Source organism: Diadema antillarum, unplaced genomic scaffold (assembly GCF_040938485.1).
Source record: "Diadema antillarum isolate AM-2024a unplaced genomic scaffold, OU_Dant_1.0 seq00001469_RagTag, whole genome shotgun sequence".
Lineage (NCBI taxonomy): Eukaryota > Metazoa > Echinodermata > Echinoidea > Diadematoida > Diadematidae > Diadema > Diadema antillarum.
The window spans coordinates 245,467-264,085 of record NW_027272208.1 but is presented as its reverse complement, the minus strand read 5'-3'; the positions used below and the strand labels follow the sequence as shown (position 1 = coordinate 264,085).

The following is an 18,619-nucleotide window of genomic DNA, read 5'->3' as shown; positions in this document are numbered from 1 at the left end:
GGGAGATCTCCCGCCGAAAGCCCATTTTTGCAAAATCTCCCGTTCTCCCGTTTGAGATTTGATTTCTCCCGCCCTGGCTCTGTGTCTCCCGGTGGAAAGGATTTTTTACTTATTGCTATCGTATGTTGAAAAAATAAGCCTTAGATAGCACCAGAGAACATCTAGAACCCTGAACTTCGCGCTTCGCACACATCAACTTGGAGTCTCCCGTTTGCTAGGGGTTTCGGGCGGGAGAATCTCCAGATCAGAAGGTGCTTGGGGTTGGAGTCTCTGAGTTAAGCGCATAACTTCTCGGCGGTGCCGCGCATGACTTCAAAGGAGAGCAGGAGTTGTCTCTCCTTTTCTAACACCTCCCTGATGAATCCATTGCAGTGAAAGAGAAACACTGACAAAATACAACCTCTGAAAAAAGTTCATTTTCTGTACATACAAAATGTTAACAGCTAGATGTTGGTAAGTCTTTTGCCAATCATGCTAAACCTGCTTGCATTGAATTGAATTCTGCTCTTGCATCAGTTGTGACTACATTCTTACATGAACTGTCAAATAAAAAAGAGATACTACAATAGATTGAGAATATTTTGTCACAGTGGGACTACAGTATGACACAGAAACAAACCCAATACCAACACATAACCACTTACGACACTACTGCCACTTCCAGTATCATCACCACAACTACCAATACATGTACCTAACTTTAAAATGTATAAAAGGATGCCAAATAAGTGAAACAAGTCGGCAAAGCCACACACACAAGTATGAGTACAGCGGACTCCCGTTATATCGAAGTCCTTAGGACCCGCAGTTTTCTTTCTTTACAGCAAAATTTCATTATAATTTCATTATAACTGAAGAAATTTTATGTCATTACAACTGGAATCTCGTTATAATCATGTTCGTTATAACGGGAGTGCACTGTATGTGAATGACACATCATCACCATTACACCACTCTGCCTGAAAAAGCAGGAGAGTGTGCTTGTAGCACACATACACATACAGCCAACTATATCGCGACTACAGCTAGCATGACAGACAGACACATACACATAGAAACAGATATGTTGTAACCCTTACATGGACTCCCAGAAAGCTGAAATTTTGCTGACAAGCCTGCATCTCTATCTTGACAAATTGGCAGCATTCTGGCCTCGATCCATGAAAACTTTTAGTTACAGGCCAGAGTATATCCGGTGCATCTACAGAATTAATCTAGCAATGGCTATGATATTGACCCATGTTAGTACAAGATTCTTAGTAGTGAAATGAGACTACCCATTTTGGAAAATTATAACACTTGCCAAAGCATTCTCCTTGGGAAGTTGTATTGAGAAGATGGGGACACATAAATTCAGTTAATTCTGAAAGTATCTCAATGCTTTCATAGCAACCACAGATTAAAAGTTTGCTACCAACTTGGTACAGTGCACTCCCGGTTTAATGAACATGGTTATAACAAAATTTAGGATACAATGAAGTAAAATTCAGGGCCTAAAATTATAAGCTTGATTATTACACTTTATTTGTTCAGATAAAACTAGAGAAAGCTGCCGATCCCAAGGACTTTGTTATAATGGGAGTCACCAGTACTTTTATGCATATCTGGAATTTACTTCTGAGAATACAAGTATTTCTACATCTGTGGTACATTAGTGTGACAGGGTAATTGTAAGACTACTAGTACTGCATTCACATGTGTCACACTAGAGTTAAGCCAAGTATGATGCATATGGTCAATTCATTTTGCATCCTTGTTTGTTAACACTGCGCACACAAACTGCTCCATCTCTCCAGCAGGAATATCAAACAAAACCCAAGCCAAATAAAACCATGCACTTTGCCTTCAACCTGTACAAACATGCAACATGCAAACACACACACACACACACACAAGTGTATGTACATAGCTTTTCAAAGTTGGTTAGTACAATGTACAACCTGTACTCTATCCTATGCAAAGTATGCTATGACTACGTCACAGACGTTGGTGACAAATTCAAGCACATCGGTTCAACAATCATATTTTTATTTCATATATGCAAATTCACACCATGACAATTTAACAATGGACAATGCATACACTTGGTAATGATCACTTCTTTGGAGAGCATTATATCTGGTACAAATATGCTTGATATCAATAGGTTACTTGTACCATGACATTTGGCAGGCTGGTTTTTATACATTTCACATTGATGTAGACAGATCACTGGTTATGTGCACAGTATGCCTTTGTTCAGGATGTGTGAATGCATGTGTGCATACATGTTTCACAGTATTAAGTTCACAAAACATGAACGGCTCTCCGTGAAAATTTTTACCTCAGACACGCCACCATGATCCTATGACACATGTAATGTTTACCACTCTGGGGCCCTGCTTCATAAAGCTGTTTGTAAAGTTACACACGACTTTAAGAATGACTTAAATATGGCAAGCCGAGTGGGTTTCCTAATCATTGTTAATTTCAATAGCTGTAAAAAGTTAAGATTTGCAGATGATAATGATTATCCTTTCATGCTAACACACAATTTTAGTTTAAAGAGTGTTTTTTGCTCCCAAATAGATGAAATATTGACATACTGTTGTACTTTGTTAAGATATAAGGGAAAAAAATGGGCACACATGTTGGCACTTCATAGTCCATGCGTAACTTTACGAACAGCTTTATGAAACAGGGCCCAGGACATACTGAACTACAGTGGGCTTTGTTTTTTGTTTTCAGACACCCTGTCTTGCTTTCCAAACATGGGCTTCTATCACAGAAGGCAAGAAGATCCAAGGTTTGTGCAAAAAGCACACTTGAAGGTTACTGATTTAATTCTGTGAAGCAATTTTTTCACATCATTATTTCAGGCTACATCAAGCAAGCAGGTTCCCTCTCAACCATGTACACTCTTTCTGTCCCTTACCCTCTTTCTCTCTCTCTCTCTCTCTCTTGCAAATGACTGCTTTCTGATGAATCTAGCGAACATCTTGTAATAAAAATAAAAATAAAAATGACAATGTTAAAAAGTCTTCAGTGCTTAACACCACTATTTCAAAGCACCTGTAAAATGTGTAAGTGGAGACACATTTTACGTAAACACAAGGATACACATAATTCAAGCTCGGCATGGCATGTAACCCATGTGCTTCAAGAAAGCATAATTAGAATCTGTGTACCTCCCTTTAAGGACCTTCCAAATAAGAAAGGTTCTGACCTGTATAATAATCTTCATTCCAATATGTTGTTGGTTTGTTTTGAAGTTATCCAAACCATATTGCTTGGACTATATGAGTCTAGGTACTGACTTTATCACACAATTACCTGACACAGGACTTCCACAGCTTATGCATTGAGCACAAGACTCTAGCAAGTCAAAAAGAAAAAAAAATCCTATGCTCTTATGGTCCTCTCAGAAAATCATACATTTCAAGAGGAAAACAAGACACACAGAAAATATCTAGTATCATAAATACCAATACCTGAGCCTGACTTTTTTTGTGGTAACAATCCGAGAAGCCCTAGAAGGAATAGACTTTAAATACAGTTTGTTTTACAATTCTTGACCAATAAATAAAATCCAAGGAGTGAGTCTCCAGGTGGATGGAAAAGTACTCACTGGAGGTACTGTAAAAGTGGAAATCTTTTGCACATGTCGCGTGACCAGAAACAAGTGCGAAAATAAAAACACATGAATATTTTTGCTTGGCATACGTTCTAGTGGTTGATGTCTTTATTCCAGCGGAATTAAAAACATGTGAAACTCTTCTTACCCGGCCGAGCACGAAAAATTAATTACGCAAAAATATCCACTTTTACAGTAATATACCTGATTGTAGAAAGTCCCTGAGCCCGCATTTGGACTCTCCCCTTCTCCCTTGTATCACCAATTCCCTTCACCATAATCTCACTCCTTCAAAACATCTCACTCATTAAAAATACCTCAATCTCATTTCTTTAATTGACATGATCAGCCTTGCTGACAACCTTCAGACTCTGAGAAAAGGTCATAATCAGGTCGCATGATGCCACAGTAACGCCTGCTGTTGGCAAATGTCGCTGCAATTATTGAAATCTGTAGTCGTAATAAAAAACTGTTTTAAAAACATAGCCTCATGACCAGTCAAAGCATACAATGACTAGACTACAAGGAACAAACATTTACATTCACATTCAATACAACAGTGACCTGAGTTCAGTGTGTACTAAGTATCTTTTTTTAATAGACATTCACATCAGACACACTTTGAGGGAGAAATGTTAAAAACAAAGAGAAAAATCATTCTATATTTCATTCCTTCACACACAAATCATTTGTTGGTATTGACATCATGCCTTCTCCTGGGTTCTGCCCTTGCTCCAAAGATTGTGCTTCCAACTCTCACATTGGTGCTGCCAACAGATATCTAGGAATCAAGAAGAAAGAGAATGAGAAAGACAGCTAACAAAACACATCTGAACACATCTACAGCTTTTGAGCTATGGTACAATGCACTCCCGTTATAATGAACATGGTTATAACATAATTCTCATTACAACAAAATAACAATTCAGTGCAGGAATTGCACGCACTGATGCACTTTCAGTGCGACTTCACACATATAAGGACCATTCTTCCACTGGAAGGACGCCAGAAGAAGCTGATTGTTAGTCGGCGAAACATCGTACATTATAAGTTTCCAATCCAATTTTTTGATTTATAAGGATTTTAGAGGTTACACTTCGACTAGATGAATAATAATCTACATAGTTTATTAACAACTGTATGGCTCCTTTCTTTTCTTCTTCTTATCTTCTTCCTCTTCTTCTTCTTCTTCTTCTTCTTCTTCTTTTTCTTTATCTTCCTCACACTCCTTTCCATATCATCATTTTTTTCTTCATTTTATATCTTCTCAGATGTCAAGTACATATAGTCTGGTGTTTTGTATGTAGAATGTCCATGCTAACAATTATCTACAAAATCAGTCGTGACTGTTGCAGTCTCACTTGAACTCCAACAAACACTGAACACCTGTAGGAGGAAGTCTAACAAGACTGTCGTCGGACTTACCGCATGTTCAAAGTCATGTGACATTCCCATGCTTAGCTCCACCTTGTCTTGGTCCATGTTTAATAACTTGCATACATCCTCCTTGCACTTTATCAGACACTGTGAAGATATCGATATTCAACCAGTTAAACTTCATATCACACATTTCCTAGCATACGTGCAATCATACCCATACACATTTGCAAACACAGATGAAAGAGATATGTACACATTATTAGTAATAAGAAGTTTGAAGTAAAAAGGCAGTCAAACGTGCAGAAAATAAAGCATTCCAACACAGTGAATCAATTCAAGACAACATAGTAAAATTCTTTATGAAAACCAGCAATCTTCTTATTTCTTCTAAATTACTTCATGTTACACATAAAAAATAATGGTAATGCTCTCGTTCAATATGCCATTGACTCTACAGCAATGTTTTTGCATATGAGTGCAGTGACCTCCAGTATGTCATTTATGAAATTCATTTGTACGTCTCTCATTTCATTTGTGAATGACATTATTCAGTCCTGCAAGGAAATTATTTACTTCTTCTTTTCCATATTTATCTGAATTAAATTTTTTTATTCTCTGTCTCTGAAAGGATGTCTTGTCATCAAAAATACTTTTAATGAGATAAATCACTTAAAAAAACCCCTCTTTTTCTATACTGAAGAATATCATGTATTGACGCAAAGCATGACAAATCATCACATTCATAAATGGGCAATCAGAAACAAGACACAACACTGAGGCAAGAGTGCCAGTGAGAAGCAAAGATGCTGAGAAGCCCAGCAGAGAAAGTTACCTGGAAATCTGGGTTAGGACCTTTCTCTAGGTCGTGGTCAAAGGCGCCGATTGTCATGAGACCAGCAAACTCCAGACTGGGGCAGGAGTCTATGACGTGAGTAACCGTCTCTGTACACTCCTCTGGTGGAATGCCACTCTTATCTGTGGGAACGGAGGCAACTGAGTAGCATTTGTCCTTTCATCTCTACCTTGCACATGGCATGTTTTCTGTGCTCCTCATGACATTATGTAACTCAATGTACACAGTATTCTAACATTCAAACTGAAATATCATGAAAAAAAAAACAACAAATGGAGATGTTCATTGAATAATCTTCATCCATACATTGATATTGTAATTCATGGATATGTTCAGATACAAATATTAATTTCTCTCACTTGTCTATACATGATAAACAATGATTTCTAATTGAAAACTTTTACTTTTCAAGCAAGGTATCAATACCTATGAATATTGTGAAGACAGGTGTTCACGAAAGAATTGGATGTTGAGGTAAGGCTTTGTTTTGGAGAAGCTGATTAGTTTTTTGGAAATCTTTTGACTTATTACTGTAGCACAATATTTCCTCATTTTTTTTTTTAATCTGGAATTTGAAGAGAGCATTTTAATTTTCTTGAAAAAAAGGCCCACTTTACAATGCTCAAAAACTTTGAACCTTGGTATACCATCAACGGTTGTGTCAAGCTCTATGACTCATTCTAATGGAGACAATTCATGTTAATCAAAACGAAATGAAAAAAAGTTCAACACCTACATTAAGTTACATATCTTCATATCTATTCAGACCATCCCATTATATGGTCACACTGGACAATGAAAGACAATGACAGTGATGATACCAATGATGAATGTGTTTACTGATACTGATGAGGGGTCAAATGATGAAAACAGTGATCATGCTCTCTATCACTGATGAGATAACAGAGGCCCGTAACTAGGAGTTTTATGGGGGGGGGGGGGGGGGGGTGGTTCAGAATGAGAAAAAGTGGACCACTTCCGGGTTTAGTCAGCTGACAAGCAAAAAAAAAAAGAAAAAGAAAAAAAGAAAGGCTCCCCCATGCGATTTTTATTTTTGTTTCTCATGCCATTTCCGGTTTCATCAGCTGACAAGCGAAAGGAAAAAAAAAAGGATTCAGCGCAATTTTCTGGTGCCACTACAAGCCCCCTTTCAAATGGGGGGTTCTGCAACTCATTTGTTTTCTATTGATTTGTTTTCTTTTTTTCTGCTGCTGGCAAATTACAGGCCCTAGTTACAGGCTTGTAATAAATGGTAATATTACTTACTCTCCTCTCCACTTGTGTTGATCTGGACGAAGACCTTGAGTCGACCCCTGTCCGTCTCCTTGCTCCAGTGTTTCTCTAGCTCTGTGGCAAGCTTTTTGGAGTGTACTGTCTCTACCATGTGGAGATTGGGTGCACCTGGATGAGATTGAAGTATTAAGAAATGAAACCAGTCATCTTGCTTGATTGCATACATATCTGAACCTTTATATAAAAACTGCAAAAATCATTGGTATTACAGACCTCATTGCTTCATTTTCAGAGTCACTGAATTGGAAAATATCTTGAGCTATACCATGGCTAGAAAATGTGATAGATTGCTTTATATGTTTAAACACATAAACATGCTAGACATGGAGATATAAAACAGTGTGTAAAAATATGGACATGACATATGACATCCTGCTCCCAATCCTGAAAAAAAGAGAGATAACATCATTTTCTTTTGATAAAAACTTGCATTGTTTACAGAGTATTGCAGCTAGACTATATAAACAATATAGTTATTGCTTATAAATTCAACATGATAGAAATATCTGAATACACTCACTCAAAACTTTTTTGACCTTGTTGCTCTGAAGATGACCTATAAAGTGCCATCGGATGTCCTCACATTGCTCCCTTATGGTGACATCATTGGCCTTGTCAACCAGTTCTTGCACCTAGCAGTGAATGTAAGATTGTGGGGGTGGGATGGAGTCATAGCATAACAGTCAATTTATTTTCTTTATTGAAAGAGCTTCACGAGACTAGTCTGATAATGACTTACAGCTACTGTGATCAAGATTAATAATCTGTTGAAAAGTGGGTTCAAAACAAACTAACTCCCTTGAAAAAATAATGCTAAATTTATAATACTCCTTGGTGGGTGCATTTCAGCATACTGAAGCCTCAAGTAAAATTTCATTGTGCTGACCACAATTATGACTTTGGAGCACACCTAGACATATCCAGAAAGATATTGCATCTGACTTATCAAATATTATTATCAGTAGCTGTCTTCACTTTTGAAATATCACCTGTGGCTCAAAATTCAGACTTCCTTTACAAACACATGAGAAAGAAGTCAATAAATATCTCATTTTAGAATGAAATGACTGCTGAAATTAAATCAAAATTTTGAATGGTTGCATTCTCATGTCATAAAGTGAATTGCCACTCAGCGGTCTAGTGAACTATCGGTATTATAAATAACACTGCAACAAAAGTCAACGAAAAAAAAAGCGACAACAGATTAAATCTTACATACAGAGAGAAAAATAATAAAATGTCAATATGTTTCATACATTTTCATCAAGTTTGGTCTGAATCACATCAATACAAATGAGGCAAGGGATGCCAGTGAAAACAGGGTGGGTGAAGATAACAACTCACATAATTTTCTCCAAAGTTACGCTGTCCAGACTGATAAGCCTCAATTATCATTGACACAGGTTTCGTCTTGCTGACAGCCACAAGTCTTGGTTCAACTGCCATTAAGTCCTGCAGATGAAGGCACAAAACATTTCAAAGCTGTTCATATCAAAGTAGAAGGTATGAATTGCATTTTATATGTAGGTGTTATAATCTACATAACATGATAAGTTTAAGGTTGGAATATAATCAATTACAAAGGTGACTTTAGCGATGGGGGCCGGGGGGGGGGGGGGGGGGGGGGGAGGGTTGGGGGGAGGTATACTTCTGTATGCTAAAGACATCTGAACGAAAATGATGGTTGAATGTGACATGTACATACTGCACATCATCAACACGACTCCGATCAGATGCCGTGCAAAGCATGGCATACTTGTGTACAGCGACAGCGATCATGCGAGTCGCAACTACCTGTGACTGTACACGACCTTGCCACAGGCCTTAATGATAAACAACAGATTTATGCCATCCTCCTCGATCTCGCCAAAGCTTTCGACAAAGTACCACACGAGCGTCTTCTCCTCAAACTGAGTTACTATGGAGTCAGAGGTCACCTGCTGTCATGGATTCGTGACTTCCTCCAAGGACGGACTCAGAAGGTCATACTTGAGGGGAAAGAGAGTACCACCACAAGTGTGACATCGGGAGCACCTCAGGGAACAGTTCTTGGACCCCTCCTGTTCCTGGTCTTCATTAACGATCTTCCTGAGTGCGTTTCCTCATCTATACGCCTCTATGCAGATGATGCCCTCCTTTATCGATCCATCAAAACCCATGAGGATGTAGATGCATTACACAGGGATCTCTCCAGTGTCCAGGAATGGGAGAAGACTTGGCTCATGTCCTTCAATGCCGACAAATGCGAAGTATTGAGGATATCTAACAAGAGGAAGAACATCATTGGAACATCCCCGTACTCCATCCATGGGACAGCACTCCGGACTGTCGATGAGGCTAAGTACCTTGGTGTTACCCTTCATCAAAGTCTTAGCTGGAAGCCACATATCCAATCCTCATGTAAGAAAAGCAATAGCACACTCGGCTTTCTTCGACGCAATTTGAGGAGATGCCCTGCCAACATTAAGGAACTGGCATATAAGACCTACGTACGTCCCATTCTGGAATATTCCTCCATGGTGTGGGATCCTCACACTAAGGACCTCATCTCCCAGATCGAAATGGTCCAACGACGTGCGGCTAGATTCGTAAAGGCAGACTACAGATACAAAAGTAGTGTCGCCCGGATGCTACAAAGCCTTCAATGGCAGACCCTGCAGGAGCGACGTGCACACAGCAAAGTCACCATGCTGTACAGGATCATTAATGGTCTTGTTGCCATCCCCTCTGGGCCTCCATTCCTGTACCCCACTCCAGACCTACATGCAACTAGAGGCCATGATCAACAGTTTAGACAGCAACACTGTAGAATCATCATTTTCCAACACAGCTTCTTCCCAAGTGTTGTCCGCATGTGGAACGCCCTACCTCCAACAGTGGTTGCTGCTCCGTCTCTCGAGTTATTCCGGAGCCGCCTGACACCACTCACCCTCTGTTAAGACAGCCAAAGGGAGTTATTTTTACTCGCACGGTAGCTTAGTCATTTATTTTTGTTTGTCCCAAATTGCACCCAAAATGCACTCTTATTTTGCGTGTTTCCGTGACTGCGCTTTTGCCTGCCAAGTACGACAATACTCTTATCAGAGGGATGTACTCATCGGAAGAAGAAGAAGAAGAAGAAGACAGGGCTGTGTATGGTTACACCAACACCAATACTCAGCTCTAAAAGACAGAACTTCAACCTTACAGGCTCTAATATGGATGTACGATATGATGTTCTAATGTCTCAATAATTCTTGCACATTCTCTTTACTTCACTCTATTCAATGCAGAATTCTCACAGTTGGCCTGTAATCCACATAAACTAAACTTTACACTTAAAACTTTTTCAAGTTTCACAATCAGCAATTACACAATGAAAAGGTGTGGTTAAGCAAGTCACCCTTAATTCGACCATAACACCGTCAAAATTCGACCGCTTCCTACTCTAAAACTATATGCTTTTGCACATAGTTCTGGTCAAATTTTGGCAAGAGGTTGAACTTTGGTGCTGGATTTTTACGTGGCACTTATTATTTGTGTGGTACATGGTACAGCTAAAAGACAAACAGAAGTCTCTGATTCATGATCGCACCTGTCAAATGGCAGAAATGCCATTTCCAATGTTAATCATGCATTCATTAGAGTCTACCTCTATTTAATTTATTCATCATTTTCATTCAGATATCTCTGGCATACAGAACTAAGAAGTCAGTGACAGTGTATCATGTATGACAATTCACAAGAGTCAAAGAGATATCTAGACTAGATCCTTGCCTTGTAAGTGATAAATTAGACTCTACAAAGTCTATCGAGCAGAAAACACTCAAAATATTAAACGATAAAGTTTTATCTAAATTAATAGATTCTAAGCTAAGTAAAATTTTAAGTTTATTTTTTTTTTTGCCTATTTTTTTAAGGGAAAAGCACTTTAAACGATATTTTTTTTTTCTATCTGGCCGAATATCGGATAGAGAAAACAACAACATCCAATCAAAACAACATCTGAACAGGAGACTCCACGCAAGATCTGTAAAGGTACATCTAAAACTACAAATTGAGTCTAAGGTTTACTTTAGACTTTAGTCTAACGTTAGATTACATGTAACTGCGACAGCCGCCACACGCAGTGTGGCGGCTGCGCCGTGCTCCCATAAAAGATCTTCATGTTGAACAAACGGGTGCCTTTGCGGCGCTATATTTCCTTAATTTTTCAACAGAAACTACTAGGAATACTTACATGGGTCGATGAAACCTAAATGACTATCATCGGCGACTGTTTGATGCATTTCATTGCTTGTGATGCACAAAATGATGTCTTATAAGCAGCTCACCGATGTTCACAGAATTCACAATCACTTGCACAAGCGCACAGAATACTTGAACTATAACATAAGCGAAACTGCGGGGAAGCCGCCAGGACCGCGCCTGGCGGCGCGGTCTCCGGGGCTAGATTACATGATGATGACGACTACCGACAGTTCAAACATGGATTAGAATACATGGGACTGTTATAATTTGGTACGTACGGATGGACGTTGTTTGCAAGCATTTTGCACCCGTTCCAGCACTGATTTCACTGCTTTAGCAACTTGGTTTTCTGCTGACATGATGATTCTCTGCATAACAGGCTACAAGCCGATTTTCTCAGCTGAAACGTCTTCTAATAACGTCAGCCAGGCAGATGGAAAGGTCTATCATGTAACTGGCCTTCGTATTATGCAATACAGACAGATTAGTCTCGGAGCAACACGTACGGAACATGTATAAAAGTTCCGTGATGAATTCAATTTCAAGGGCCTTTCACATTTTGATTGTCCTCACTCGGATTAGTGTGTTCTTGTACATTACTATAAAAAAGGTCTTCAGCGTCGCAATCGGCAAAGACCATGTTCTTGTTTTTTTTTACATATATTCCTATATCTTGTTAAAAAAAAAAAGGGGGGGGGGGAGCCCCAGCCCCCAGCCCCCGTATAGTCATGCCCGCGGGAAGGCGATTTTTGTCTACCAAGAGACTTTTCAAGTGTGATGCTACACGCCTTTAGGGTCATGACATTTGCTCCTCATCTGTGACGATTGTCACATTATGAAAGCTGCACGCTATAAAGCCAAACATATAAAACCTATACCCCCAAACATAACCCTAATCCTCACATCAAACTAAACCTGAAACCCTATCACATCCGGATTGACATCCCTAACCTTCACCCTAAGTCCTCAGTCCTCAGTGGAGAAAATAAGATCGGAGCATGTTGTAGGGCAGGAGCAAATGTCCCATCACCATACGATTAAAGTGATTACTATGTATTACTACAATATGGTCTACACTAATACTCATCTTTTCATTCGCCTTTAATTCTACTCTAGACTCGTTGTCAATAAGATAATTAAATTACAAAAAAAAAAGATCTTATTACTTGACATGATGTATCTGCTAGCAATGATAACGCAGTGATCCTTGTTGCAAAAATCGCAGCGTTATGACTATTCACCGATTGTTTGATCATAGGCCTGCTTAAATGTCATAGGTTGTTTGCCTTATTGAGAGAAGCACATACATCCAATTCAGGAAAAAGTGTTTTCCAGCTATTTTTGAAAGATATTCTGTTTAATGAAAATGTAGGCAAGCAAACAAACAGACAAAATTGCAGATGGTTGCACGGATAAACAGATATACAGATAGATCAATCGAATGATAGAGGAAGAAATCATAAGTAAGATAACAGATTTTTTATTTTCAAATTGGCGGAAACAAAGAGGGAAGATGCAATTAATGGATGCGTATAAACCATTGATTTTGTATAGACACTTTAAATTAGATTTGTAAATAAGAAATATCAGTATTGTGAAATCTTATTGTATATCTTTGATACTAAGTTTAAGAAAGTTGAAGGAAAGAGTGGATTATGATCTCTATTCGCATTCATCATTTCTTAGTTTGTCTTTAATCAATATATTCAAGATTTGATTATTTGATGTTTTGCTTTTGAATATTGTCTTGTGCAAGCTGTTAAATTTGTTTCACTGAAACTTGTACATTAGTGTTTTTTGTATGTATTTATTATCTTACGCATTATATTTGATGAAAATTGTGCTTTTGTTGTGGAATTGAGAAATAAAATGTGAAAAAAATATAGGCAGACGGATAAAGAATGGCATAGAGATAGATAGTAAAAGATAGATAGTTAAAGATAGATAGATATAGAGACATGTAGATATATAGATAGAGAGATAGATATAATAGATAGATAAATAAATAAGTAAATAAATAGATAGATAAATAGAGTTAGACGTAAATACACGTAGACAGACAGACAGAGAGATAGATGATAAATACAGATAGATAAACATAGAGATGGACAGAATCTATCAATACTTGTAAAAAGTAATAGGTAACAGATAGCTATATAGGGAGTCTAATAGATTGATAAATAAAGTACAGTTGTATATAATTTTGTCCTTACGGTCACATACACAAGATCCATTAGTGTGTTTTAGACAGTCTCAATGTTGTGTATAGTAATGGTTTATCAAAAATATAGGGCCTATAATTTGCAGCCACATATAGATGGACTGCGCAATTTAATACATCTGCATCGGGCAATAACATAAATAATGATACAATCATTCGAAATATAAATCACACAGTTATCATATTAACAAAATTAAATATCACATGATAATAATGAAAATCAATTAACGGAGGATTTGTACCTAAAATATAATTCAGTGATTGCAGAAATGTCAGTGTTTCACAGTATAGGCCTATAAAGCAACTATCTAAGAAAGCACAATGAGAGTTCCACCAAGTTCGATACAAAAACAAGAAAAGTATACACGTTCAGTCAACTAGTTACTGGTACATGCATGGGTAATCAGTTGCGAACCATTCCTTATTTCATTTTCGGAATAATGAACATCACCCAACTATTCCTCCTGCCTTCTGAAGGATCACGGCACATGTAAATCAGGGAGGTGTCTCACACCTCCCTGCACAAATCAAGTGTTCTTTCACTATAGATCTTGGAAGAGGTTCATCTGTCATTGTTGCCCTTTGTGACATCGCGAATTGGTTTTAATCCACCAATGACGGCGCGTGGATTTAACCCAAACTCAAATTGATTAAAGGATTGTCTGTCTTTGACTCCCCTGACGTATTGATTTACATTTCTGCTCTCCATGAATCCATATTACATATGTTCCTGATAAAGACCCTTTAATCAGTTTACCTCGTTGAATCTTTTTTTAAAGGTATAGGCCCTACTGGTAAAATGCGTATTTTTCATTATCAGTATTTTGACCATAACATAAAAGCATTCTATGTTTTCCCTTTCTGTACTTTTTGTTCATTATGCTCTTTTCTCCCTCTTTTTTCTTTTTCATCATCATCATCATCATCATCATCATCATCTCTTCGTCTTCGAAGTTCTTCTTCTTCTTCTTCCCTCTTCCTCTTCTTCTTTCTTCCTCTCTCTAAAGTATCTGAATATTATTATTCTACCAACAGTCCCTGTTGTGGTTTTAATAAATGGGTTGCATATCAAATGTCACAACGTATTTTTAGTATAAAATCGACTTGGTTAATTTTTCGCTGCACATGGGGAAAATAAGTTTCATAACAGATTCAGAGGAGATGTATATGAAGAGCTCATTTGCAAAAGGGGTTAGATCCATTTTTCATCAAATTAGCTCTTTATGATGATACCAACGAAAAGTTGAATTTCTCATCAAAAAGTTAACAAAAATGGGAAAGAAAATTCACTTTCTTTGCAAAAGGGGTTACATTCATTTCAGTTTGTTTGCAAAAGGGTCTAGCTCCAACTGACCAATACGAATAACACAGGCTTTTTGCTTGCCAGCTTTCTATGATCACGACGTTTGTGAGGTAAGCTGTTTCCCTGCAATTTCATTTTTGGGGGATTGAATTGTAGAGGGAATGGAAGAAGAGCTTGTTTGGATCACAAATCATCCAAGAAAATGTCAAAGGAATGAAAAGGAATGGAGCAGTGCGAAGGAAAAGCGGCGCAAAACAGTGAATGTGTGTGTATATGTGTTTGAAAGCATCTTTGACTGTGCATGTGTATGTGTGTTTGAGGGTGCTTGTGTGTGTATGAGTGTGTGCGCATGTGAATGATGTTGTAAATGCAATTACTAAGTATGTAAGTGTGGATGAGTGTGGGTATGTATGTGTGTATGTGTGAGAGGGTGTGTGTGTGTCTGTGTGAGTGTGTGTGTTGGTGTGGGTGTGTGTGTAGGTTTGTTTGTGTGTGTCTGTGTGTGTGTGAGTGTGTAAGCATGTGTGTATGTGTGTGAGTTTGTGTTTTTGTGTGTATGTGTGTTTGAGTGTGTGTGTATTTGTTTTGTGTGTGTGTGTTTGAGTGTGTCTGTGTGTCTGTGCGTCTGGGACACAAAAAAAAATCAAAATGGAAATGAAAAGATTCTTACAATGGGGGAAATTTCACTTTGAAAAGAAGAAAAACTCATTATTTGTTTTGTTTTGTTTTGTTGGTTTGTTTTTTTTTTGGGGGGGGGGGGGGAGGGGGAGGGGTTAAGGGGGACGGTAACCCCAGTCACCCAATATCCGAACAACGTCATCACTGAAGATTTTTCTTTTCGTTATAATTAAATTTCACCCATCATAGGCAAAGATGTAAGAACAACTCACAGGTCACTAAAATTGGTCAACTGTTTAATGTTTTGTTTGCAAAAGGGGTTAGATCCACAAAAGTAATTTTTTTTGAAATATTATTTTTTAGAAAATGAAGACAGGTAGATTTTTTTCTATACTCGGTTTTGCACTCATATGGTAGGGTAGATATCCAGACAAATTCGTTTTGTGTAATATCTTTGCAATATGGGAGAAATGAAAAAAACAAACAAACTTGATTTTCTCGAAATGGAATAAAGTGGATCTAACCCCTTTTGCAAACAAACTCTTCATATATTGCGAAAAGTTTTCACACTGTTGCGTCATTTACATCGATGTTCTTTTCAGACACGTGGAGCTGGAGTTGGAAGAAAATGAAACCAACTTTAGGTAGATCTATGATGCTGAGACATTTTGCTGATATCGCCTAGTTTTGGAGTTGTTTTATTTACAGTTAATTACACAAAACTAAGCGTCCGTCCAGTCCTCATGCAATTTTATTCACTGCATCAGTTCACACTGGTCATGCTGGTACATTTTGTATACAAGTATCGGGGGAGGTGGGAAAGAGATCTCTCCCACCCTGATTGTGTACACATACCAGTGACTGCCGTTGCAGGCCACGCCTCTTTTGCGGCACCTCCTGATATTTCAGTCGACGGGGGTTTTGCCGGTGTATGCCAACGTCACGACAAAGCTATGACGTCAGAATATTTACGACATCGTAGCTCGAATGGCGCACGGCGCAGCAAATCGCGATTGAATACAAATACTGCAACTGTACGTGTGATGTACTCATACTCGACGACTCTCGTGATCCCTGATGTGAGAGCTCGCTAATACGACGTACACGCATACGCGCACACCCAGCCCACTAGGTATTGTACACTGCTGATGAGGATCCATAGCGCCATCATCGCGATAGCCGGCGGCATGCAGCAATCAATTGATATGATCAGTTGAATGGTAATCTTTTACCGACAACATCGTGCGACTGTTGTTTGTCTTAATCAAATGCGCTGTAAACCCCTCTTTGTAACCACGAAATTAGTAAGTATACACTGGTAACTTGTTTGAATACATATGATATTCCGGCTTATAATTAGGTGATTTGGCTTAATGCTAAGAATTTGAGTAAATTGAGTCGAGATAATAGAAATGTCGTTTTGCTATGGTGAAACCGGTAAACGCGGATCACGCTACCTCGGTATCACGTGTGGACCTTTGCACCCGGGCCGCCTACATACTACTAGTACTAGTATTGTTGGTATACAGTGTACTACGACTGGTCATTAGATTGTCAGTCCACGCACCGCACACAGGGTCTACGGCACTGTCCGTGTATCGACGTTTAATATAGGCCTACCTAACGTTATGATTTCTAGGTGTTTGTTGTTGTGTCAAGCTGAATTAATTCAAACGCTTGTCGAGGCCGAAGCGAAGCATTTATACGAGTGACCGTTTTTCTCGCAATTCGTTGTCCATTCACTGGAGTCACCTTTGGTACCTTTCCAGACCGTTATATTCTGATGGCTGATTCATTGGACATTGTATGTACCGTAGAAATACCGCTACTGGCGCTATTAAAAAGGCAGCGCTACTTACCGTAATCCGGGAAATCCGCTCATGAGGCACTCTCCCCTCATGAGCACCTCTGCTCTGGCGTCCTCACTGCAAGAGGCCCCTCCCCGCAGTGCTCATGAGGCGTCCTCTTCACCTCTCATCCATCTCACATCTCTGAAATACAAATGGTCGGAAGTTCGTACTGTGATTTTTTGTTACACACACATGTCCACTCTTTGTGACGAGAAGAAAAAAATGGAATTTTAAATCATAAATCAACTGATATGCAGTGACCCATGGAATCCCGGGCGCCAGCGGCTTTGCTCAATGCACGGCTGCCGCACCTGCCGGCCTGATCCGACTCAAAATTTTTGGTGCTTATTTCTGCTCTCACCTTTCCATGCGTGAATCAGCCCTATAACAGTGAAGTCTGACATCATTTTACAAATATTCGTTAAAAAAAATTTAAAAAAATTAAATCGGAACTAGCCTGATCTGATGTTGTGCATATATTTCCGATTTAATACTATTCTATACCTTTGAATTTAGAGCAGATGGATACTGTCTCCAATTTGGAAGCAAACTAGTCACTTTGTTGAATCTTTGTGAATTCTGCCGTTCTCCAGACTTTTGGCACTGTACTTGCACTCGTCCCGTGGCATCCAGCGCAGACAGCATGCGAGCTGCGGGATTTTCAGAGCGAGCTTGCGCATGCATGGGAGGATAGTTTTGTGTGCAAAACAGTGTAGCTTGATCACGCATGTGTCACACAGAGCTACCAAGTCTCACGCATTGTGAGTGAGACTCAAGCATTTAGGGTCTGTCTCACGATCTCACGCATGACACCCATTTTTCTCATGCATTGGGAGCATAGCTTAAAGGACAAGTTCACCTTCATAAACATAAGGATTGAGAGAATGTAGCAATATTAGTAGAACACATCATTGAAAGTTTGAGGAAAATCAGACAATCCGTTCAAAAGTTATGAATTTTTGAAGTTTTTGTGCAATACCCGCTGGATGAGAAGACTACTGCAGTGTATGAATAACTTAGATGTCACATGCGTACAACAATATAAGGAAAATATAAAGAGAATTTCACAAAATTCCATCTTTTGAAAAAAGTACACATTCCCCTTACTCGTTACCGATAAATGTTATGGGTAATATTATTCCCCCTGCCTTTAGAAAGAGGCAAGTCAATTGCTCTTTTATTATGCGAAAAAAGTGAAAATATGTTGAATTTTCTTTTATATTTTCTTTATACTGTTGTACGCATATGACTCACAAGC

At 38.7% G+C, this 18,619-nt stretch overlaps 2 protein-coding genes across 2 annotated transcripts in view; one reads left to right on the top strand and one right to left on the bottom strand.

Moving 5' to 3' along the window:
* Positions 1-3,906: 3,906 nt before the first annotated feature.
* On the bottom strand, positions 3,907-11,803 carry LOC139709774 (pyridoxal phosphate homeostasis protein-like). The gene is made up of 7 exons (XM_071621735.1): positions 11,648-11,803; positions 8,484-8,591; positions 7,660-7,771; positions 7,113-7,247; positions 5,826-5,968; positions 5,039-5,137; positions 3,907-4,394 (listed from the first exon to the last, which is right to left on the bottom strand). Exons 1-7 carry the CDS (start codon positions 11,741-11,743, stop codon positions 4,299-4,301), a joined length of 789 nt encoding a protein of 262 aa, XP_071477836.1. The 5' UTR covers positions 11,744-11,803; the 3' UTR covers positions 3,907-4,298.
* Positions 11,804-16,756: 4,953 nt separating this feature from the next.
* LOC139709772 (pantothenate kinase 3-like) overlaps positions 16,757-18,619 on the top strand; it is a 28,950-nt gene continuing 27,087 nt past the window's right edge. Inside the window, exon 1 of the mRNA XM_071621734.1 lies at positions 16,757-16,815. The gene's annotated coding sequence lies outside the window, so the exon portion shown is untranslated. The remainder of the gene's footprint in view (positions 16,816-18,619) is intronic.